A 27,237-nucleotide genomic window follows, 5' to 3' on the forward strand; every position below is an offset into this window, starting at 1 on the left:
TTCGCGGTAATGGTGTGTATACGGACGCTAGTCTAAACAAATAAATGTTACGGAAGACACACATAAACTACACACTTATAACTTCTAGATCAAGACACAATCCTTAGGAATAGTTATCGTAGATTGTTCATCCGAACTTAGGTGAAGTATTTCCAATTTCCAAAATGGTGAGTGACAAAGAAAAGAGGAGGTCTCGGTCATCTAAATCAAAATCTGACGTTCCACCAAGTGAGCCAAGGTTATGCACTATTGAAAGAGGACCGGCGGGTTATGGCTTCAATCTCCACGGTGAAAAGGGCCAACACGGCCAATATATCAGGGCGGTTGATCAAGGTAAGTAAACACTCTCGGGCCTAGCCTAGATGATTTATAATTTCTATGTGAATGGTTGCTTCTTTTTGTGACTATCCACTGAGTGCGTGAGCTCTGACTAGACTAAGTACCTGCTTAGCTTGTAGACACTTGTGTTTAGTCTTATGTACAGTAGAGAGGTCTGTATTTTCAATTAAAGGGGCCTATATAAAATAATTAATGTCGGAAATTTTTATGTGGTGTTTTCTAATTTACAATTCTAGAAATTAAGTTCATTTGATTTGTTGTCTTCATTTAATTAAAGGATTAAATAGACAACAATAACAATGAATGATTGTTTCATATGTCATGGTTGAAAGGTGTGACTGTGAACAAAAACATTGTTTTTAATGAAAAAATCATGTTTTTTTAGCAAGTTATTTATGCACTGTATTTTTTGTGTGCATTTTATATTTCTCTGCGACCAACTCTGATACAGATACAGTATATCCAGCCCTCTTGTGATGGACATCAATCCACAGGTGTTCTCATTCAACTTATTGGTCTGAAAATCACCTGCAATAAATTTTACGTTTTACTGGACAAGTACAGTATTTGATACTATTACTGTACTACAGTAATTCTCTTTCTTTGCATAGATAAGTAAATTTAAGAACATGTTGAAGTTCAGAGACACTCTCATGTAATGAACAGTACCATCTAACTGAAATTGGATCATAATCTTTGTGAAATTGGTATTTTATAAAAGAATCCAATAAAAATTGATTCTAGGCCTGATTGTCAAAACCGGTTTTAAAAACAATTTTTTTGCTACAACGCAATCACGGTCTCAATTTGACCTCATCTCAGATGGTTCCTGAATTGCGCGAGCATCTATCTACCGTATTCATGACATCACCAACTACAAACGACCAGCAAATGAGAAACCGGTTTTACTGTAGTACACAGAGTAGTAGCCTACAAAGTGATTTTTGTCAAATTAGTTTCAAAGAGATACCATAAATCTTCTAATAGTAACCCACACTCTAAAAGTAACCCCCCTTCTAATAGTAACCCACCTTATAAGTCAATCTATAATAATAACCCACTACTCTAATAGTAACCCATCTGGGTTACTAGTAGAGTCACAAAAACTACTGACAAAATGACATTATGAAGACGTTTATGACAGCCGTATTGTATAAGGAGATAATGCATGTTGATCTCGAGAGTGGGGGAGGATTGAGTGTTTTTGAGTTTATAAAATAAAGTTAGAGTTCTATTTTATTATTTTGCTATGAGTTGCTGACCGGAAAAGTTGGGGTGGGTTACTATTTTCAGGTGCCTAATTTAAGATTAGTAATACTAGTAACCCACTATCTCTAATAGTAACCTCCCCTAAAAAACAATCAAAGAATAATAACCCAGGGTTACAATTTACGGTATCCGTTCTTTTGGATTTTTTCTATAGAAACATACACTTACAGTACATAGCATTTTCATTTTGTTTATTATTGTGATTTGAGATTTTAATACTGTTATTGGTTGTCATGCAGTGGTTGCCATGATGATTGATGAGTTTAATCCGGTTTCTCCACAGGGAATGTTGGATAATTGGTTAGTAATGCGTACGTTTACACTTTACTCGGTACAGAAAAAACGTAAGCTTTGAGCTTGATCTAACCACATGGTATCAGTGCATTAATGAATAAAGTGATGAAAAAATGCTGGGTACCTTTTATTCATGCACAATACAACTAATATTACAGAATCGAGGTGTTTTATAAAATAAATTGACTGATTGTGAAAATCATCAGTATTGGAAAAATGAAGCGATTAGCTGTGATTAGCACCTGGATGCGAAATCGTGAAACATGTAATTGATTCGTTATAGCTCTCGTATCATTAGATAATTATATTTACCATCGAAATTTGATATCACTTTGAAGAGTGTGTTGTGATTTTATCAATGTTTACCTGGTCAAATTGGCGTCCTAACCAATTGAAACATACAGTTACAGTAATACAGGCCTTGTCTTTTGAAAATTATAAGTGTGCTACAAATTGCACTCCTCAATACATTCAGGGGTGCTCTAGGTGTGCTGTTTGTATTTTGTAGAAGTTTACCAAATTTAAGCGTGTTGTAAATCGCACTCCTCAATGGCAGTTTAGCAGTGTGTTAGGTGAGTGATCGCACTCGCTCGCCTTAAAAAACAAGGCAGTAATATCTTGAAATTGAATATATTGTATTCCATGTTTTTTACTTTGCAAAATGTATGCAAATCATTTTCTACAAAGTGTATTTGCTTTGTATATTTAACCGTATTTATTTGAATAAACTACCCCCATTGTTTATTGTTCAGGAGGGTTTATTTGAGTTTTCTCCCTCAAAATGAAAAAATACAACATCATTAATATAGTGATAATACTGTATATAGTAAAAATTCTATCAAATAAATGCTTTGCCAATCAGGGCCGTACGCAGGGTACCCCCCCCCCCCCAAACTGTAAAAGGTCCACATTTTATAGGGTCTTAAAATAAATAAGTACTCAATATTATGAAAAAGGTCCAAAATATATTAATCTGCACCCACCCAAATAAAATCCTGCGTACGGCCCTGCCAATTATAGATCATGGGAATTCAATAAATTCTACTACACATTACAGTAAATGTCTTATACTGAATACTGTATATATGCATGTGGCGGGCCGTTTGTTTGAGAAAAAAATAAAGGCCCATGGGCATTTATTTGAGAGTAGTGGGGGGTGGGGGGCGTTTATTCCAATCGATGTTCTGTTGAGGACGTTCAGTCGAGGGAGGAGTTTATTTAAAGCCGTGCATTTACTCGAATAAATACGGTAATTTTTTTTGTAATTTTCGACATCTTTAAATTTAGGAAAATTTATTTATTGGTGATGTCACCATTAAAAGCCTATTAAAATCTGGGGGTTCTCAATATTACTGTACTGTATATCTTAATTATGTGCCGAATAAATATAAAATTTAGCCTAGTTTCTACTGTAAGTGATTGATTTAATTTATCAATTTGTATACAACATATTTCAATTTACAGCTAATCGTTACAACGTTTATAGACATTGCATCCTACTGTAATTCATGTAGCCCTAGGAGTCATTTGTAATAAAATCTCGCTTATTAATAATTATAGATTATTTATTATCGTACTACTGTAGTGTAAGTACAAAGGGGTCATTCCATGCCAACTCAACAAATGGGATGGCTGGGTACCCCCTCAGATTTCCTTGAAACTCACATATAATATGCAACTATATGTCTCACGAACACAGCAAAAATTTCAGTTGCCAACTCCAAGTCGTTTAAAAGTTATGGTCATTTGAAAATGTGTCGTCTGTAGAATTTTTGGTCTTAATAAATTACCTTTTTGTAAAGTTGCATTTTTAATTAGCCATATTTTAAAAACTATTAAAGCTAATAAGCTGAATATTGATACATTGACATAATTTTGCTCATAGGTTAAAAATATGAAAAAAAATTTGCTGTATCTCAATTAATTTTCGAGATTTTGGTCCCTAGAGACCCCAATTTATTTTGTCGCAAACAGCTTCGGCAATTTTTACCCCTTATTTAAATATGAAAATACATTTTTAAATTGATTTTTTCCTATACAATGTTAATATATGGTGCTAAATGTATCCATACAAAAAAGTTCATCATTTTAAAAATTCATCCTAGGGGTACACTGCGCGTCAAAAAGTCACTCGGGACACAAAATACAAAAAATCATTACTTTTTCGTTTTGAACTTTGACCTTGTGGGCAATAATTCCCAAAATTAAAACTCATCATATAAGTTCATCAATGCATGATTCAGCTAAGTTCCAAAAACCAGTTTGGTGTCTTTATTCCTTCATGTCCAAATATGACTATTAAATTAGGGCATTTTGTGTATACTTATAGCAATTTCAATGTAAAACGTGCTATCGTCAATTTTCGGAAGATCATAATTTCAGTATTTTATCTCCTAGTGCTATCAATATATTTAATTTTAGACAATTTTTGGCCCTGAATCCATTTCTGCAACATTCAAAGTAACAAAATGAATAGTTTAAGAGATATACGTGGTCAAAAATGGCTCAAGTGCATAAATAGTATGCACATATTGCTACAATCGCGATATTTAAATGGACATAAGTTTTATATTGAAAACCCCTAGAACATCACAACTTGTTATCCTAGCAAAACTTTTGATCCTGAATCCATTTCTGCAACATTTAAAGTAACAAAATGAATAGTTTAAAAGATATATGTGGTCAAAAATGGCTCAAGTGCATAAATAGTGTGCACATATTGCTACAATCGCGATATTTAAATGGACATAAGTTTTATACTGAAACCCCTAGAACATCACAACTTGTTTTCCTAGCAAAACTTTTGATCCTGAATCCATTTTTACAATCAATGAAGTAACAAAATCAATAGTTTTAAAGATACATGTGCTAAAAAATAGCCCTTGAGTGAATGCACACAGCAACAATTGCAAATATGTATATAATATGGGCAATTAATTCCAGCAAAATGTCACCCAGTGCAACAAAAATTTAAATTGACATTGAAAAATCATAAATGGTGTCATTTTAAATATTATTAGTTGAACTTTTATTGATTATAATTGTTTTTTTATATATAAATAATCAGAAAAAAACAAATATTTTGTCTGTTGAATATGTACGTACATTTGAAAAATGTTTTTTTCCCATTTTTTTTCTGAATTTTGCTAAAAATTCAATTTACAAACATATAATGTAAAATGATTTTTCTAACATGATAGGGCAATTTATTTTAATGTTTTTAAAAAGGAAATGCATAATTATTATAATTTTTCCCTAGAAATAAAAAAATTCTGGCTGTGCAAAATTTGTAAATTTTAGGTGTGACGTGTATGTCCATAACAACATTACAACAAATCATTTTTTCTTAGTTGCGTAATTGCATATTGATATGGATTTTTTTTAGCTGAACTATCATTTTTTAGCCTTATGATTAAAAAATAATTCATAAATCATGAACATTTCATTTAATTTTCTTTTCTTTTTGTTGTCGTTATATGGACGTACATTTTTATGTATGTCCATAACAGTACGTCCAAACGTTAGTTGAACGGGCTGAGATGATAAATTTCCTAACAAAATGTATACATCAAATGTTAATATAGGTAGTGGTGTTCCCTCTCAAATATAGTCATCTTTTTATAAAAGTACTTATGATAAAGAATGGAACATTGGAGGAACAATACTTGAAAGATCAGAAGAAAATATGGCCTGGACGTCTATGTAAAATTCATGAACATCCAAGAAGCACACCATCAGTCTAATGAATACTTCAATAAATAATGTACCTCCTGCATTCGATTCATTCTTTTGGTTTACTGTATTCTCTTAAAAACTAAACATTGTATCATTTTGGAGAAGCAGCTACTGTACAGGTGTTTCAGTATACACATGCGGAGAGAGAGAGATGTGACATGCATAATGGTCAAATTTGTGCACATTTTGAGAACTTATGTCTTTAAAACTATTCATTTTGTCACTTTGAATGAAGCAGAAATGGATTCAGGATCAAAAGTTTTGCTATGATAACAAGTTGTGATGTTCTAGGGGTTTCAGTATAAAACTTATGTCCATTTAAATATTGCGATTATAGCAATATGTGCACATTAATTATGCACTTGAGCCATTTTTGCCTATGTATATCTCTTAAACTATTTATTTTGTTACTTTGAATGTTGCAGAAATGGATTCAGGATCAAAAGTTTTGCTAGGATAACAAGTTGTGATGTTCTAGGGGTTTCAGTATAAAACTTATGTCCATTTAAATATCGCGATTGTAGCAATATGTGCACACTATTTATGCACTTGAGCCATTTTTGACCACGTATATCTTTTAAACTATTCATTTTGTTACTGTGAATGTTGCAGAAATGGATTCAGGGCCAAAAATTGTCTAAAATTGAATGTATTAAAAGCAACTAGGAGATAAAATACTGAAATTATGATCTTCCGAAAATTGACGATAGCATGTTTTACATTGAAATTGCTACAATTGGACACAAAACGCCTTCATTTCATAGTCATATTTGGACATGAAGGAATAAAGACACCAAACTGGTATTTGGAACATAGCTGAATCATACATTGATGAACTTATATGATGAGTTTCAACTTCGGGAATAATTGCCCACAAGGTCAAAGTTCAAAACGAAAAAGTAATGATTTTTTGTATTTTGTGTCCCGAGTGACTTTTTGACGCGCAGTGTACCCCTAGGATGAATTTTTAATATGATGAACTTTTTTGTATGGATACATTTAGCACCATATATTAACATTGTATAGGAAAAAATCAATTTAAAAATGTATTTTCATATTTAAATAAGGGGTAAAAATTGCCGAAACTGTTTGCAACAAAATAAATTGGGGTCTCTAGGGACCAAAAACTCGGAAAATAATTGAGATACAGCAAATTTTTTTTCATATTTTTAACCTATGACCAAAATTATGTCAGTGTATCAATATTCAGCTTATTAGCTTTAATAGTTTTTAAAATATGGCTAATTAAAAATGCAACTTTACAAAAAGGTAATTTATTAAGACCAAAATTTCTACAGACGACACATTTTCAAATGGCCATAACTTTTTAACGACTTGGAGTTGGCAACTGAAATTTTTGGTGTGTTCGTGAGACATATTGTTGCATATTATATAAAAGTTTCAAGAAAATCTGAGGGGGTACCCAGCCATGATTTTCAGAAAATTTGTTGAGTTGGCATGGAATGACCCAAAGGTAATTAAATGCTATGCATGGTAATTTGCTGTAGATAATATACTGTATAGTCTTTAAGATTTGTAACTTTTTTTCATGTTCTTTGTTGTCAGTAGCGTAGTGAGCGTCTTTTTTTTAGACGGATGTTTGCGCTTTACAAATTTCCATTATTATTGTTATTATTATCTGTATGTAGTAACTGTAGATCCACCATAAAAAACAAAGAGGCACAGAAGTCCATATTGTGGGGAGACTAGAGGGAGGACAGGTTATTTCTTGTCCCTGTAATGACAGGCTCAGTCTTTCACACCTGTTCCGGCATGGTTCTGGTTCGGCGCCGGCAAATCCAATTGAACGGCAATGTTTTGCTTAGGCGGGAAATAAACAGGCTTTAAACCCCCCCCCCCCCCCCCTCTCAATTCCAATTAAGAGGTGCCATGTCTTTTTAAAATAAAATAATGCTATTTTCATTTTTCTGCAATCCGACGAATGGTTTTTATCACTTATAAAATATTTAGCCCTCTCCCCACCCCCAACCCCAATCTATAATGCTGGATCCGCCCCTGATTGAGGTGTTAAGTTTACTCTGGTATTTCTTAATTATTGAATGAACACTTTGTGTACTCTAAACCAAAACCAGGAAGTACTGTAGTGTTTGAATAGCTAGATCCACTGTACAGTATACTCCTGTCAACATACACTAATTTATTGAAGAATTTTAGAGGAAATTTGCCTCCTTGACAACCGTTTCTTTATATGACCCTTTTGACATTAACAAACTCTGTGTGATGTACATTAATGGCTGAGTTATATGAAATGAAAAATATCGGTATATCTGTAGCTTTCTCTACACTATCTAACTAGTTCATAACAAAAAAGTGTAATGTGCCCAAGTATGGTAGTGATATAACCAAATATGGTAGTGATATGACATCATCATCATTATCATATATGGGCAAATCACATTTTTTTTGTCATATAAAGTTCAATAGTGTAGACAGAGCTTTAGGAATATTTAATTCCAAAGATACCGTAACAGTATTATAGAGTTGAAGGAAAAAAATGAATGAAGTCTCCTTGCAGGATAGGATATGATTGGATCGGGATTATTACAATATCCGGCGGTATTATATACTGTAAGCCAGGAACTGGGAAACCCCAGGAACCATAGGAACACCAACAACCATAAATCAGGATGACCCAGTTCTGAGAACACCAACTGTACTTAAGATATGTTCAGATCATATCGCAAGCAATGTCATATTATACAAATTGTTCAGATTTGCTTAACTAACGTTTTCGTTTGAAACTGAAGTGTCACCGATTTGGGTCTGCAGGAGTAAATTTGATTGGTTAGAAATCAAAATCGTTGATGCATGACTTTTCTATCGTAAGCATCGTTCACTATTCTTGTATTTTGAGCTGTCGGAACGAACTAAAGATCAGTGTCGTAAGAGGTGGCCACTAATCTTTTCCTGGTTCAGACATATGGAGTTGTACGGCACCTACGATAAGAAAGAATAACTAAATAGGTCTGAACAGGCCCTTAGGCTCAGCAAATCAGCAGATGATCTCTCTAACTGTTTTTTATTATACATTATGCCCAACAACTTAATAGCCTAAACCGAAGGATGAGGAGAGAGTATCATCTTTCCTACTGTATTTCACTGACAAGGCACAGACAATAATATACATGTTTACGTGTATTTATAGATATAAAGGTGGTATTCTTCATTGTGCGTGTTATTGATTGGAAATGTGTAATATTAATTGCTACAGTATTTTATACAGTGTACACTGATTCCTCATAGTTGAGTGCATAAACACTGTATTGCTATTTTGTATGTAGAATTGATCTATATCTTAAATACAACAGACTCGCTGTGTTATATTTTGTCTCGATAAGAACAATTATTACATTTTATATCTCAGAAATTCATTAGATTTCTTCTAAAAAACCATTTAGGGATCATGTAAAAAATTATTCTACACTGCAGTAACTACTGTACATTTAAAAGAAAGTACTTTAAACCTGTTTTATTACTGTATGTTATATCATTATTTAGCAAGGTTTTTTTGTCGAAATACACACTATCTATTGCAGTGAGTGATTTTTATTAAATTATTCTACAGAATACTGCAGTAACCAACTTTACATTTAAAAAAAAGTATTTTAACCCGTTTTACTATATTATTATTTAGTAAGTTTTTTTGTCGAAATACACACTATTTATTGCAGTAACTGCCTCATAAGCTTTCTACATTAACACCAACTAATCATACATTATTGCTGTGAAAAAAATGTACAGTAGTTACTGCAGTAACTGCAGTAGAATAAAACAGACATGATCACTTATTCTACAGATAGTTTCCCTTCACACAGAATTAATCACTAGTGGGTACAGTATACAGTTTTGTTTACATGTTTGACTATAATTGTGATTTTTTTTATTTTCGTATATTTGCGTAAATTTTGCTTACAAATTTGTTTTTTTGAGAACATTATGAATAACATAACTGGTTCAGCCTATATATTGTGCCAGTTCTGCGGTACTGTACATTTCATTTCGAAACCTGAGCTGCACTGACGAGATCTAATAAAATCGAAACAGTACTTTGTGCAGATTGGATAAATATATATATATATCGGTTGGGGCGACTTTTTCTCATTCTCACAGATTTCCTCATCTTTATCGTTTCAAATTAATTAATTAAATTTCAGTATATCACCGTGCAGTTTAGAATTAATGTTCTTTGCCTGATGTGTTTATATATATAAAAGTATCTTTTCGGAGATCCCGATTCAAGAATAAAAATACTGAATAGATGAGGGCGTATCAATTTTATCTCTGGTGCGCGTGCGTACAATTGAGGGACTAGTGCTGTTCCGCCGTACCACGCCGAGAATGTTAAAGAATCGCTATCCAATCGAGTTTGAACAATACCATGAAAGCCCCAGTGGTCTAATGGCGACTTTTTCTCATTCTCAGATTTCCTCATCTTTATCGTTTCAAATTAATTAATTAAATTTCAGTATATTACCAGGCGGTTTAGAAGTAATGTTCTTTGCCTGATGTGTTTATATATATAAATATATATTTCATAGCCTGTACAGTACCGTAGTATATCAATTAATATTAGGATTAGGTATTGAGGTGTACTTAGCTAGCAAATGCCTAAGTTTCCGCCTCATTACCCTGCAAACAAAAGATCACCTCAAAAATACATGTCACTCCTGTAGTTGTGATGAATAGCAGGATTTGTATCAAATACATGTTTAATTTTTGTCTGGTGTTTTTGTGTGTGTATAATCTGATAGTGTTTATATTGTTAGACACTGTGTTCATTTTAGTATCCATTCTAGCGTGTATTACACTGTGTGTTATATTTTATACAGTATTTGAAAAAGAAAATAAATTATCAGAGGCAGATCCAGTGGGTACAATACACTATACTGTAGATGTTTTTAAAAAAATGAAAATCTTTTCCGTGTAAATTAGACTGTGTCGTGTTATAGAGTATTTAAAAAGAAAATAAATATCAGAGGCAGATCCAGGGGGTACAGTACACTATACATGATAAAACAAAGCAGTACTGTATATAATAATTACTATTTTTGAATAGTGTAGGCCTAAAAAATACTCCCAAAATAACATGTATAATCTAACTACAGTATGATTTTTTTGGTTTTTTTTCACTTTAGTTTTAAGTGAGTCTAAAATATTCTTCTAATTTTCTCAATATCACTTATCATAATAGTATTATGATAGTACTGTTAGTAGCTAATGATTTAGTGGATGATAAATTATATCTTAGCTCCAATTAAATGTGAAATTTAAGTATACAGTACAATGGCCTAACTAATTAGGCCTATATATCTGAGCAGCTATCCTATAGCACTAGCACTATAGGTCTAATTAATTAAGCCCATATATTTGTATATGTCCTAATATCTGATTAATGAGTATTAGAACTAATGAAGTATTAAAATAATCTTGTTGTTTTGATTAAATTCTTTACATCATGGCTGACGCGTTGCCCAGGCATTCGTGTGCCTTGCTTTAATACATGGATAAACCAAAAATGGCATATTCTCCTCAAAGAGTGATATTTCTGTACAGTATTTCATAAACACATTGAACACCCCTCTCCATAAATGGTACAGTCCGTGACCCATGGCCTCAAGTGGGAACATATACCCACCATCATCATTTGATTTTGCTGTACCCTCTACTATAGTAGCAGAGCCATAGCCACTAGTATGGTTGGTGTTAGGTTTCAACCTGACCACTTTTTCACAGAGGCCTTTGACAACCCAGTGGCTTGAACAGAGAATGTTGCCTTTTCTTGTGAAAATCGCACCATTTTATTTCTTGAGTACAAGGTGTCTAGGTATGCCATGGAAATGAAAGCGGGAGTTGCACCACAGAATTGCTTAAATGCAATTCTGTGATGTTCAATTCCTTCATGTTAAATAAAGTATTGTTTAAGAATATATATGATCTTATTGAGTTCAAGAAACCTGTTGTACCGTACAGGACTAGATACACCATATTGCTTTTATTTTTATGCAATTATGTGGTCTTAAATTACTTCGTGTTAAATAAAGTATTGTTTAAGAATATATAGGATCCTATTGAGTTCAAGAAACTTGTTGTACAAGGCTAGATTTATATTACTGCTTTTGTGCAATTATGTGGTTTTAAATTCCTTCATGTAAATAAAAGTATTGTTTAAGAATATATAGGATCCTATTGAGTTTCAAGAACCATGTTGTACTTGACCTTGAGGTCAATGCTAAACTGTCATCACAACAATGACCAAGTGTACATCTTCGCCTCGTTGAAATATAACCTTTCATCATTCACCTCATGTCATTACTTGTACCAATTACACTCATAAACATTCATTATTTGTATACAGTAATATTCCTACCCATACTTTTTAACACATTTTAAGAGATTTAATGTTGAAACTCTCCAGAATGTATCAGTCCTTGAAATTGTGGAGTTGGGATATTCATATTGTACTGTATAATAAACTGTATTGGTATTTCGTTGTTTTATATAGCGAGTTATGTTAAAATAAGATGTACATTGATACGGCAGTGACAGCTGGAATTCAGGCATCAGGGTGAATTGAAGTGAAAAGATTCACACATTCCTACCATTATATTCAGGTCATAAACATAAACGAAGTATTATAAACACAGATAATACTAGTGAATCTGTATAAATAGAAACAAGTGGTTGTATTATTTTATAGCAGTGTACAAATATGTACAGTACTGGAAAAGGTGTATGTTTGAGAGAGTATAAAACTGTATATTGGGTTATAAATTGCCCAAATATGCTACCTATCAATGCATGTACCAATCATATGCTGAGAGGTTACAGAAGACCACCCTTTTTCCATACCCTTTCTCACTATGCCATGCCATTTTCCTTTCCCCTTTCACCCTTCCATTTTCCTCTCCCCCTTTATCGTCACATTTTCCTCTCCCATTTTCCTCTCCCCCTTTACCGTCACATTTTCCTCTCCCCCTTTACCGTCACATTTTCCTCTCCCCTTTCACCCTCCCATTTTCCTCTCCCCCTTTACCGTCACATTTTCCTCTCCCCCTTTACCGTCACATTTTCCTCTCCCCCTTTACCATCACATTTTCCTCTCCCCTTTCAGCCTCACATTTTTCTCTCCCCTTTTACCCTCACATTTTTCTCTCCCCTTTCACCCTCACATTTTTCTCTCCCCTTTCACCCTCCCATTTTCCTCTCCCCTTTCAGCCTCACATTTTTCTCTCCCCTTTCACCCTCACATTTTCCTCTCCCCTTTCAGCCTCACATTTTTCTCTCCCCTTTCACCCTCACATTTTCCTCTCCCTTTTCACCCTCCCATTTTCCTCTCCCCTTTCAGCCTCACATTTTTCTCTCCCCTTTCACCCTCACATTTTCCTCTCCCCTTTCAGCCTCACATTTTTCTCTCCCCTTTCACCCTCACATTTTCCTCTCCCCTTTCAGCCTCACATTTTTCTCTCCCCTTTTACCCTCACATTTTTCTCTCCCCTTTCACCCTCACATTTTTCTCTCCCCTTTCACCCTCCCATTTTCCTCTCCCCTTTCAGCCTCACATTTTTCTCTCCCCTTTCACCCTCACATTTTCCTCTCCCCTTTCAGCCTCACATTTTTCTCTCCCCTTTCACCCTCACATTTTCCTCTCCCTTTTCACCCTCCCATTTTCCTCTCCCTTTTCACCCTCCCATTTTCCTCTCCCTTTTCACCCTCCCATTTTCCTCTCCCTTTTCACCCTCCTATTTTTCTCTCCCCTTTCAGCCTCACATTTTTCTGTCCCCTTTCACCCTCACATTTTCCTCTCCCCTTTCAGCCTCACATTTTGCTCTCCCCTTTCACCCTCACATTTTCCTCTCCCTTTTCACCCTCCCATTTTCCTCTCCCCTTTCAGCCTCACATTTTCCTCTCCCCTTTCAGCCTCACATTTTCCTCTCCCCTTTCACCCTCCCATTTTTCTCTCCCCTTTCACCCTCACATTTTCCTCTCCCTTTTCACCCTCCCATTTTCCTCTCCCTTTTCACCCTCCCATTTTCCTCTCCCTTTTCACCTTCCCATTTTCCTCTCCCTTTTCACCCTCACATTTTCCCAATCTCCTTTTCCCCTTCCTTCACATTGCTTCCGACATTCTGAAGTTGGCTTGGGCCTTTGTCTATCAGCCTAAATCTGGTAAATGTGTTTGAAAGAGATCTTAAATTATCAAAAATTCCTCTGATCCACCCAGTGATAAGCTGTGTCGCTAGGTGGATCAGTGAACTTCTAGTTACTGTACAGTCATGGTACTGTACACCCATATAAAAGTCCGTCTACTATTACTATACATACAATTCTATCAATATGAAGGCCAGTCTCGGTCACAAAGTATAACTACTGATCCGTTAAATGAGTCACCTATATATATAACCATTCATGTCAACCCAAAAGTATTCTTTGCCTTTGAAATCTTATTGAATTCTGAATGGCAGTTGTTATCGTGGGAGTTTTTCTTTTATTCTTTACACATGGTTGAATTCAAATCCAAGAGTTTTAAAGTTATATTTTAAAAATAAAATGATTACATTCTAGCTCCAATGGCCCATCGACTAGAGAGCAATTGACAGCTCGCGATTGGTTTTACAGTCAGACATGTGAACAAGGTTTAAATAAATCGTGGAGTGTTCCGTTTGCCTTGATTTTTCTATGATTTTATAGTTTTACTTTTAAATTGAGGTGTTGATATTAGCTGTGTCAAATTGTGTTATTATTTGTTACACTTTATTTAAATTTAGTATGAGGTGGTTGAATTACGAAGTTTGTTGATTAAAAATAATGGGTTTTATGTAAAATCAATTGTAAAAAAAAAATAATAAAAAAAAAAAAATTAAAATTAGAAAATATATACAGAAACGGTTAAAAAATCAAAAGCCAAAAAAACTTAGGTGTACCTGTAGACATAATTTTATTTTTATACTTGGTTTTATGTAAAATCAAAATAATTCAACCAAAAAAAATGTTATTTTTATACCTCCATGCTTAAACTGAATGCTGAAAATGTGAACAGATGAAGAAAACATATTTATCTGACAAGTTTTTTCAGAAATAACTTTTAAAATGATTTTTTAGTTTGGAAGAAACCATATCAATTTCAGGAGAATTGAATACCCTTCATGGTAGTGAATTGAAATTTGCATTGTATAGGATAGTAATTACAATAGTAATAGGTGTTGAGTGTTCTTTAGTAAATAATAAATAAACAAACATGGGTGTAGGTTGATGAGTGGGAGAGGGATATAGATTAGTTCCGCCATGACCATGTAAAAATTATTCTACTGCAGTAACTGCAGTAATTACATTTGTTTACTATTTAAACTGTTTATGCAATTATTTGGCAAGCTCTTTTTGGTAAAAAAATCATATACAAGTTGATTGCAGTGACTAACTCAATACCTGGAAACAAAATAATATACATTATTGCAGTAAAAAAATGCGGTTACTGCAGTAACTACAGCAGAATAATTTTGAAATGATTCCTAAATTCACATAACAAATTGTTGAATTTGGTTGTTAATAATATTCTTGATTATTAACACATTTATGAAGTTGTTATTTCACTCTTATATACCAGCTAATCTTTAGTTCTTTACTACTGTAAGCCATCAACCAAATAAAAATTTATTGTTTAAGAAAATGATAATCTGTATTTGAAGAATATACAGTACCGAGAACATAATTTATATTCACTATGGTTTATATTTCAACAAGATAATGTTTGTTTCTTCAAGAATAATATGAATATTAATTAGTTTATTGTCTGTGTCTTCCTTTGTAAATATTAATTATTATTGGTATCTCATTTCAACATACATCATTTATTTAGAAACTTAAATATTAATTATTATTGTTTGTTTCTTTAATAATGTTTAAAATTTGTTCTATGCCTGTTAATTATGAATATTAGGATTTGGTATTTCAGCAACATATTTACCTCCGCCAGAATGGCAGGAGGTTATGAGGTCAATCGGGTGTGTTCCTTTCTGTGTTTGTTAGTTAGCAGGATTACTCAAAAAATGAGTGCTCGATTTTCATAAGATTTTAAAGGATGGTTTTATGGCTGTATGGGAATATGTGATTTTTATATGCCTAGACAGGGGTTTGCGCTCTTGGAGTTTATGTATATTTCTATAGAATATGAATAATTAGTTAGGTGATCATTTAGAATAAAATGATCACCTATTGTTATTGTACAAAATCTTTATTATTATTGTTATTATTCTTCTTTCTGTACACTTTTGTTTAACAATTATCTCAAAAAGTTGAATAACAATGATCACAACAATTTCACAATGTCTTTCAAATACTTTAACTTAGCCATAATAAGCTTTTCAGCGTGATCACTCAACCGTGACGTCATTAATACGCGATTTTATGAAATCACACTATCAATCATATCTCCATAACTCTTTATCACATATCAATAAAATTCACTATACGTAAACTTCAGGTGAAGGATAAAAATATTAACAAATAAAAACTTACATTTTTCAAGGTCATGCACGTGAAATTGCGCGTTAAAAATTTAAAAAGCTCCAAATTAAGTTTTGATCAATTTAGAGCATGAGTTAGGCCATTTGCGTGTTTCAAAAAATTACTGCGCAAAAATGCATTTTTGCGTGCGCAATTCTTAAAATGCGTAAAAAATATGATTTTTTTTTACAAATCGTATTCTACTCACCATCCTTAGTACATTCACCAAATTTGAGTCTGTTCCGACTTAAAATAACGCTATACGAGCAGGTTAAAAATGACAAAATGCGCACATTAATTGTACAAAAGTGCTAAAAATGGTAAAAAATAAGGCCTTTTTAAAATTAATATAACTCTTCAGAATGCACGATGACCCCCAATTTGTTTAACTTATTCTGGAAGCCAATGAGTTGTAGATATAAATGTATATACACATTAGACGTACAAAATGGTATGACGTCATCATTTGGCCACATTAATTTTTAAAATAACGTTTTTTCCCCTTTTGTAATGGACCACCATATTCAACAGAGCGCAACTCGCTTATCTGTGATCGATTTTCTTTAAATTTTTAATATATTCTACCTCAACCAATTATGTTACTTAGGAGTTGCCAATATTTTCATTTGGATGATGTCATCACGTCTTAAAATTTAAATAACGGTGGTTACGTAATTTCACCTACAAGGTATACTTGAATACCTTACAGCTCTTCTGAATTAAAGTTGACCTTGATGTTTATAACTTATTATGAGAGCTGGTGAAATTTAGATATGAATTATTATAAAAATTAAGCCTATCGGATGTTGTGACGTTATCATATGGCCAGTTGAAGTTAAAAAGTAGTTTTTTCATCTCTTTCGTCAAAGTTATACAATTTTTAAAGAGCGCGCACCGCCCTTCTACGTGCCAAATTTTCTTCCAATTGTTATATTTTATTGCTCAATTCATTATCTTTCGATATTGTTATCCACAAATTTATTTTGATAATGTCATCAGTGCCGAAAAATTAGAACATGATGTGTGTCCGTAATTTCACCAATGCTACACTGTATATAGATATACAGTATATACTGTACATAATGTATATGGCATATAATAGGCACAGCACTATAGTATAACCGTATAATAGGATGGCATACATCAACATTTTCTGATTGTATTTTAAAATACGTGCATGTTTAAAAAATATTAATGTCAATAAAATTATAAAAATGATCACCTATAATTCGTCAAAGTGACGAATTAAATTCTAGTTTATTTTAACATTGTCTCTTATGAATAGCTGAGACTGGCTATAGAGCTTCACTGTGTCTTTAGAAAGTGAAATGAAATATGATCAATTTATTTCTTTAGATTCGCCTGCAGAACGAGCAGGACTTTTAGCCGGTGACAGAGTTATTGAAGTAAATCATGTAAATATTGAACGAGAAACACATTCGCAAGTTGTAGCGAGGATAAAAGCGAAACCAGGCGTGACCATTTTATTGGTCGTTGACAAAGACCTAGATGCTTGGTTTAAGAAACGAGGGGTTACCGTAAAAAAAGAAATGATAACGGGATACAAAGAAGAAGAGAAAGAAAAACCACAACAGAATGGAAAAGCAGAAGAAAAGCCTGAGGTAATTTAAAAATAATAATACTATCCTGGATACACCAGCTTAGGAGACGTAAGGAATAAAGAACCCAATAAAGTACCATCAATGTTATAAAGTTCCTAAAGTTGTGAAACCTCTAAGCTCACACCAAACACAAACTGAAGTACTGTATGGGGATGCATCTTTGTCACTAACCAGTGTTCATTGAATTTATTCTTTACAGTCATCCACTGTTGATTATAGTAAATGCCATATACAGTAGACCTCCACATAGAAACAAACTGAATCATGTGTTGGAGTAACAAATGTAGTTACTGCAGTAACTGCAGTAGAAGTTTTGACATGATCCTGAATGTTTTTATATTTATATGTACAGGTAAATGGTGTAAGTCAATCTAGTGAAGAAATTGAAGTTCCAGTAGCTGCTGCGGCAGCAATCGCCATCACAGAAGATCCAGTTGACAACCAAGAAGAGAAAACAGAAGAATACCCAGCACCAGTAGAAACACAATTAGATTCACAAGTAGAAGAACAGCCATCAGATTCTGGCGACGACTTTCCTCCTCCTCCACCACCTGAAGAACCAGAACCAGTACCAGAACCAGAACCAGAACCAGTCCATCAAGAGGAAGATGTGCCATCACCAGTAGTAGTTGTAGAAGAAGAGCATGAAGAAGAGGAAGTACCTATACCAGCCCAAGTAGTCCAAGCTCCAGTAGTACCAGCCCCAGTAGAACCAGCAAAACCACAGGTAAGAGAATGTCCATGTACATCAAACTTAACATATTTCTTTATGATCATAGAGGCCATAGGCTGAACAGATTACACTATTATATTGGTTAATACATTGACTTTGATTGGCACTGGTTCACCTAATTTCAAATTTGATATCTATATGTTGAATGAAGTGAAAAATAGGTTATGAAACAAAGTTATTTCTTCAAAATAACTGCAATTTGCTGAACACAAGCTTGCGGAGGTGCAATACCTCTTCCACATTGCCTAGCAAAACTTGGAGTTTATATATAGTACATCAGGACGTAACAAGGGAGTTTTGTATGGTGTTTGTATACTAGTAGTTTTGCTAGGCAAAAGTTGGTATTATTACCCATTTCTAAAAATATGTTATCACTGAAAATAAGGTCGCAAATGGAGAAAGATTTATTAATATTATTCATCAAATGTTTGAGAATTATGAATTATTAACCCATCATGGTTGGCCTGCATGTTAGAAAAGCCAAGTCATATATTCATGCATAGTTAATGGCTACCTTAGTAGATAATTCTCATGGCCTGCTATCGCCATACCGCACGTATAGGCAATTGTATCATCGTTTCTACTGGTACCGGCCCTAGCAAGCAAACAAAATTACTGATAAAAGAGATCGTTGTCTGTAGACTTTGAGCTGACCATAGTCAACTTATTATAACACCTTGTATGCATGACATTTATTTAAATAAGATCGTCAAAGCTAAGTGGGGCTACTAGGCAATTGCAACACAGATAATTTTATTTTACTTATTGTATATTTATACAGGATACCATTTGACCTAGTAGCTCAATAAAATCCTGCACCTTCATATACTTACAGTATAAACTAAATTTCAGATACCACACACTGTTTAATTATAATCCCAGCACCAACAGTATGTTTAAAAAAAATCATCACATCCTTATGTTGGCACACCTACTTGTTTGCAGTTACGGAAACTATAAACAAATGTTAAAATTTTGAACTGCTCAATTCCGCAATTATTTTCGCACCTCTTTTCTATACATACATACATAAATGACAAATCTACACCTTTTAGTGGGACCATTTTCACATTTAATTTTCACGAATAAGTCGCTGCAATATTACTTTTTGCTTGCGTTTTAATCAGCAATAATACTGGGTTTCAGCTTCAAAGCCGTAACCACCAGTTTGGTTGGTAAGGTTTCAACCTGACCACTTTTTTACATAGGCCTTTGATAACCCAGTGGCTTGAACAGGAATTGTTCCCTTTTTCTTGCGAAAATCGCACAACCTTATTAAGTGGTTGATCCAGGATTTTGAAATAAGAGTGGAGGGGGGGGGGGGGAGATCTCAGGGCCTAAAAATGGTGAAATGAAGGGCTGAGCTTAATTTGATGATCTTCCAACTTTTGCATTACAATTTACGAAATTTAGGTGGGGGAAGTGAGCCAGAGGGACCCCCCTCCCCCTCCCTTGATCCCCCTGTTATTTCTTGTGGCTACATCACTGAGCTTACTACAATTGTGTGTGAATAGAGCTTCTGTGTTGGTACATGATAATACATAATATTTGTAAGTGTGGACATGTAACAATTTCCATCATGCCAGAACAACTAGATCCATGTTGGTAATTTATTACCGGAAAATCAGTGTCAATATCATTGTGGTAGGTCTAATTTCAAGTGCTGTAGAATTTAATTTGGATTACCAGGATGTATATGCAGTGAATTCATTCCTTGTTACTGGTCATTCAACCATTATGAATTGAATGATTATTATCAACTACAAGGTCATTTACATTGGCTGCTAAAATTTTGATTTTCTATTTTTTTATTTATATCAGCTGTCAGCTGCTGCTTTTTAAAGGATTTTTTCCGAGAGTCCTTGATGCTGTCGGAAGTTTGGCAACATTATTCATTTATTTATTTATTTTATTATTTATTTTATTTACTTTTATTTATTCAACTTCTCACTAACACTGTTAGTGAAGGAACGGGACCAATAGGTGGTAAACACCTTTTAAAACGGTCGAGTCCCAATTGCACAGTGGCTGTGTGTGACAGTGGCTGTGTTTTGTGTGGACTAGTACATCGGGGTAGCCCCCTACTCGTCTCGAAAGATGTACTAGGTTCTTTTAAGTGCACATGAGCTATGTGTACACTGGAGCTACAGTTTATAGTCCTTATCCGAGAAGACTCGTTCTACCACCAGAACCATGGAGCGAGTGAGCCTCGAACCCTTGCCGATGTTATGGTTACGTAATTACGGTTCCACTGTCTGAACCGCTCGGCCACTCACTCTATTTCAGGACATCACCCTAAACACTTTGGTGTCAATCAAAGACTTACGAAAGTTGGAAAAAAAAAATCTGTAAAAGCAGAAGCTGATATGAAATTTTTTTTAAAATCAAATCATTTGTTTTAAATTTCTCACTCAGAGTAAGATTTCTTTTTTTCTCAGATCTAACCCTTTCTTTATGCTTTAGAAGAACATAGGTCTACAGTATGTAAATATCATTAGAATGTATACTAACATATGTTTGTGTAGTAGTTCCATTTTATAATTATCTTAGTGTAAACATCATTTCCAATAACAAAATTATGATTTTGATACACATAGACCAAATCGATTGATTCAAATTTCTACCTCAGAGAGTAAAGATTTCTTTTTTTGCCCGAACCTAACCCTTTCTCTACTGTATGCTTCCTTCCTAATCTTTTTTTTTGTATCTCCATTGAGATCCAGCCATTGATACCCACAGCATTGTCATTTTTTCAGTAATTTGCCTTTGGATTTATATATTATATATATAGATATATTATATATATTTGAAACGATAAGGATGAGGAAATCTGTGAGAATGAGAAAAAGTCGCCCCAACCAGATTTCCTCATCTTTATCGTTTCAAATTAATTAATTAAATTTCAGTATATCACCGGGCGGTTTAGAATTAATGTTCTTGCCTGACGTGTTTATATATATAAACACATCAGGTACAGAACATTAATTCTAAACCGAACAGTGATATACTGAAATTTAATTACTTAATTTGAAACGATAAAGATGAGGAAATCTGTGAGAATGAGAAAAAGTCGGCCCAACCGAGACTTGAACCCGGAACCTTCTGCTTGATATGCAGATGTCCTAACCATTAGACCATATATATATATATATATTAATAGCAAGAAATATTTGTAGTTTCATCTGATTGCATCTATGGAAACATCCTTTCCATTTATATAAACATATCCCTCCCCCATACCCCACACCCCCACCCCCAAAATGTCATGTTTATGAACATCATGAACACAAAATATGGATCTATCAGTGAAAAATACAACAATAAAAATTGACATGACAAATGATGTATATTTAAGCTGGCTTGCAATCTGCATGTGTTGTGCCAAACCCTTGCTATATTCCATACGTTCTGTCTTTAAAATTATTCACAAAATAAGTTTAAACATTGTATGTTTGTTATTCAAAAAAGGGATGTAGGACTACGTTTGATTATTTTTTCCTAGAATCTTTATGCCTCTGATCTAAATTCAATTCATAGTTATAAATGTAGTCATGTCGTGCATGTATTATTAAAATATTGGAAAAACATATAGAGGATTATTTACTGTAACATTACATGCATACATTGTGTATTACATTTTGTGTTAGTGTATCATGTATAGGGAGACTTATTTCAAAAGGCCACAACCCCATACATTTTCCGTTGGGATAAGGCACAATCCCATAAACTTTCCATAGGGATATGATGATATTCCTCGGGAGTTTAATTTCATTGTTACTTAATAGACGTGTTGGTTGTGCATTTCCTGTATGCTTTGCCAAGTTCAGTGCTGTGACATCATTCTCTATAAATTAATATCGTGTCATGTTGGATTGGCGACAGAAGCTGTTGGCCTTCTTTGCTACTTCTTGGCACAATAAAGCTATTTGTGCCAAGCTTATTTGTATTTGCCGTAAATTAATCAAATGAAATAAATAATATCATATCATAGAGTATTTTATAGTCTGATATGATTAATTTGTTTTACTGTACATTAACACTGGCTTAAATGAATTCAAATGTTTTTGAGGACACCTTTGGTACCAAAAAATGTGTACCCTGAATATATAGGTGTCATATGGCCATAGTCTTTTAAAACATGTATTTTTTCCTTAATCATTTTTCGTGGATAAGTGTCCCCTTACAGTTACTTTAGTGTGTAACATACACATCTATTTTGTGCCTAGCTTACCTGGATAAACCGACATTAGCCTGTGCTCTCTAGAGCGAGGGCTTAGATACAAAAAGTTAATGTTCCTAGGATACTCCTGAACCATAATGGACTAGTCCGCAACCACGCCCTCGTGTGGGAACATTTGCAAATACAAGCCACCTATTTAACTTTAACTACCTTTTATTCAACTTCAAGTGTACAAATCTATCATCTATGTTTTTGTTTATTCCAGAAAACCAGCGGACTTGACCTATCGGACATGTCGAAGGCACGAAACCTGGCAATGGGCCAATCTAAGAAGAAAAATGCGCACGCTAGCGATTGGAAATCAAAGAACCAAGCATTTAATCAGCTGTAGGCAATAATTAGCCAGAATTAGAGGAAAGAATTAAATATCCGGTCCAGTTGAGAGTAAAAATGAGCTTTACATAATATGAAACATTGCTTATTTTCTAAATATAATTTTAAAATCTATATTCATATAAATTTGTATGATTTGAACATGATATATGTTCATATATGGTAATGTTGATGGGACTATCTATTTTATGAATAAGAATACAGTAGAACTCCTCTATTCAAGGGACACCTCTATTAAGGGGACATCCATATTATGGGTCATTTTCCTATTAAATTGATATTGATAATAATAGTTATAACACTACGACTAGCTTCTTCATGGGACACCCCTATTAAGGACAGTTTCCGTAAATTGCATGAGGTGTAATATATGTTATAACATTACCATCAGCACCTGTTAACCCTTTCACTGCAAGAATTTCTTATAGAAAATATAGTTTTTATCATTGATTCGATAAAAAACACGAAATCCAAAATACCTGTAATGACGTCACATGACGTCATCAATATGCAAATTACTTTTTTTTTTTATACCGGACTGTAGACTAACCCTTTGGCCATCACACACCACAAAAATAATGACACAATTATCTCAATTAGTATTTTTTTGCAATTTATTAATATATCATGTTTTTCTTAAATATATATTACACACAGGTGGGAATAATGCTCCGCAGTGAAAGGGTTAAGGGGGCACTTTGTGGGGTCCTAAAGGTGTGTTCTTAATTAAGGTTCTACTGTATACAATAAAAAAGATTGAATTTCATCAAAATATTAATGTTGAAATTTCTAAAAAAAAATTGAAGAAAACAAAAAAAAATGTAGTATAGGTTTTACGTAATTGTAAAAAGGTATCACAAATAATTTATATGACTAATTTAGAAATATCTACTTATAAAAATTTATTTTAATTTAGATTTTGCATTATTTCTGAAGGATAATCTTTAATGTTATTATTCAAATTCAAATATAAAAATAACTTATACTAAATAACTTATTATTTTAGTTTTATTGTTTTTCCGATATTATTAGTAGAATGTTGAAACTTCAGACATTGCATTTTTTAAAAATATAAAAACATATACCCTAAATAAAGAGCCATATTATTGCAGAATTTGTAAAAATTAAAGTTTCCTTCGGGCAACCAATCTAAATGTGTGTGCCCCAACTAATTTATCTGCTCAATATTTTGGTTAATAATTTGTTTGTGAGAAAAACTAATTAACATTCATTTTACTTTTGATCCATAAAAAGATGCAAATGTTTTTAGCGCAATACTCCTTTTGTAATGATAAGCGATTTCACAGCATGCGTTCCTGCTTCCCGCTCAGGTTGTCTGGTATTCAGTGAATTTAATGTGAATGTTTACAATAATAACATTTTTTTATTTTACTATTAAACTGATTATGCTATGCTATTATGATGCTTAAAATTATATTTTATCATCTAGTATTTGTTACAGTTCTTTTTGCTGGTTAATTTTATTTTTCTATTAAATTGTGATGTGTTAAAATCAAAATATGTTGCAGACTATGCGTATTTATCTATTTTTGTAAATCTTAAAAATGTTGCTTTGTGAATATGATCCTTATATATAATTTTTGTAATAATTATTTTTTTTTTTTCAATGAATTATTAGTGTTGTATTCCTATTGCTGTGTTATTTTTACATTACATAACTTTCTTAAAAATTAATTTCTCTTTTAGAATAAGAATCTTTCTCAAATAAGCACTTATATTTGCACTTATTATTGTAAATGAAGTAAATACATAGTGTGGCAAGTGTCACTTGCCCAAATACTAAATTAAGCAGGTCACATGACACTGACTCCGCAGTGAAACCTAAATTTTATAAGCAATGTTTTGGTTATCATCTTCAATACACCTATTGGACCTATTACAGTATGTTATTTGGTTTCATTAAATGTAATAAATATACTGCTATTTTTGTCAATTGTTATTTAAAAATTATAATTGTTGCATTTTGAAAATCAAATTTGTTTTTGCAAACTTCTGAATACCGTCACTTATTATAACATGGCCAAAGATTTTTATATTTTGTTAAAATAGTATACTTTTATTATACAAAATATTTTGTCTCTAGTCTTTCATATAATCAGTAAACTGATTTTATGATAGTTTAGATAAATTTTGACGCAACAATAGTCTTAATTAAACTGCCAATTTCAGTTTGAGATTGTTCTAATTATAAAGTAAAATTTAGATTTTGGATGTTCAACATTTTGTTCAAGGTTTTATACCCTCTGTAGGTTTTACACAATTGTATTATAAAAGAAAAACAATTAAATATTTTATAAATGAAGCCAAGGACAGCATTGAAAGTGACGATTTTTATTTCATAAGGGATCATGTTAAAATTATTCTACTGCAGTTTACTGCAGTAACTGTATTTTGTTTATTCTTTAACCTGTTTATGTAATTATCTTTTATTGGGGGTGGGGTGGGGGGGGGGGGGTTGTATCATACATATTGTTTATTGCAATGACTGCCTCATAAACTTCTACATTTAAACAAACTAAAATTATACATTGTTGTATGTAATTAATGTAATTACTGCAGTAACTGCAGTGAATAATTTAACATGGTCCCTAAATGAACTAGAACTAGATTGAAGCATTTATTATTTCTACTAAAATATGGAAAACACATAGAACTGTTAAAATATGTATAAAAACACACACACTCTTGTTGTACTATATACAAATGCATTAAGTCGTGTTTTACTTATAGGGCCTATAAATAAACTAGTGCTCAATTACTTTAACAAATGGCATTGAAATAGTGTAGTGTAATATGCTTAGCTGGTTATTGACATGAATGGTATTACAAAATCAATTTATAATGATAAATATATTTATATTATACTTTATTAATTTTGTTTAGATTATCAGCTATAGGTGGATTGTACATGTATTGTGAATTACATTTGTTTATTTGTTGTTTGATTGTATTATTGCAAGCAAATAAAATAATCTGACTAAAAAAGTGAGGTGATAAAAATATGAATTATAGATTATGCCAAATATGTATGTAAATGTATAAAAGCATATTATGATGTGTATTGCTTTTTATTTTTATTTTTTGGTTTTTAGATAAGTTTTAGTGCTCTATCTAACAGTAGGTAATTAACCCCAAGTTATATTAGGGGCATGGGAACGAGTTTAGGAAGTAGTTATAAACTTAATAATATTACCAATATTCTATGAAAATTAAAGCTGTATTCCCACTGAACTTTATTTTGTCAAAAACCGATCGTGGTTCAGCATGTTTAAGTTCGTCTCTCAGTAGAACACAGTGCAACAACGTAGGCACAATGCAAGTGAGTTGACCAATCACACGCGACAGTTCAAGGAAGATGAAAAAGCGTTTGACGAACCAAACTTTTTAAATCAGTTTGATAAAAAAAAGAACATATGCAAAATTGTGTTTTGTAAGATTATTAAACTTTATTATATGACAGGTTAGATTTAAATTCATAGTTTTTTTTTCTTATGACTATTTGATCAATTTATATTAAAACAGGTATCGATCCTTATTTAAAATGACCAAAGTATATCTGTATGTTTCAGGGAAAATTTATTTGGTCGACAAAAATGATAAATAAATTTGAAAGACGTTTACCTTAATATAGCCAACAAATTCTTCAAAATGTTAAATTTGATCAAAAGCTCTGTTCACTTAAATCATAATTTATAATAAAAGGTATGGACATGGTTCTAAAAATTAATTATACCGTTTCAAATTATGGTACATTTTTTTTTATCAATCTTTTCATTGTTTTTTTAAAACAAAGTTTGTCGATATAATTTTAAAATGAAAGTTAATAGCATTCCATAGGTGCAGGTGCAAAAAATAAAATCAAATAATTTAGTTTTGCTTTACAAAAAAGTGTAATAGTTCTAGTTGTAATATTGTGTACAGAGATGAAGCTGAATTGAATGTCCTCTCACAAACTCCCCAAGTAAACAAAATATCCTCTCACAAACTCCCCAAGTTACTGAAAAGTCTGATTATTATTTGAATGTGATGGATAGGTTGGTGGACTGTAGTTAATTTTCCAATGTATTTTAATTCAATTAATAAAAAAACATATACTTTATCATGTGCATTGCATTCATTTGTTATCCAAT

General features: G+C 32.8%; 1 protein-coding gene across 1 annotated transcript; it reads left to right on the forward strand.

The window, feature by feature from the left end:
* LOC144848534 (uncharacterized) lies at positions 1-27,206 on the forward strand. Its single transcript, XM_078705326.1, has 4 exons — positions 1-333; positions 17,515-17,780; positions 18,133-18,507; positions 22,959-27,206. Exons 1-4 carry the CDS (start codon positions 165-167, stop codon positions 23,082-23,084), a joined length of 936 nt encoding a protein of 311 aa, XP_078561452.1. The 5' UTR covers positions 1-164; the 3' UTR covers positions 23,085-27,206.
* The last annotated feature ends 31 nt before the right edge of the window (positions 27,207-27,237 follow it).

This window comes from Antedon bifida, chromosome 7, assembly GCF_963402885.1.
Source record: "Antedon bifida chromosome 7, ecAntBifi1.1, whole genome shotgun sequence".
In the NCBI taxonomy this organism is placed as follows: domain Eukaryota; kingdom Metazoa; phylum Echinodermata; class Crinoidea; order Comatulida; family Antedonidae; genus Antedon; species Antedon bifida.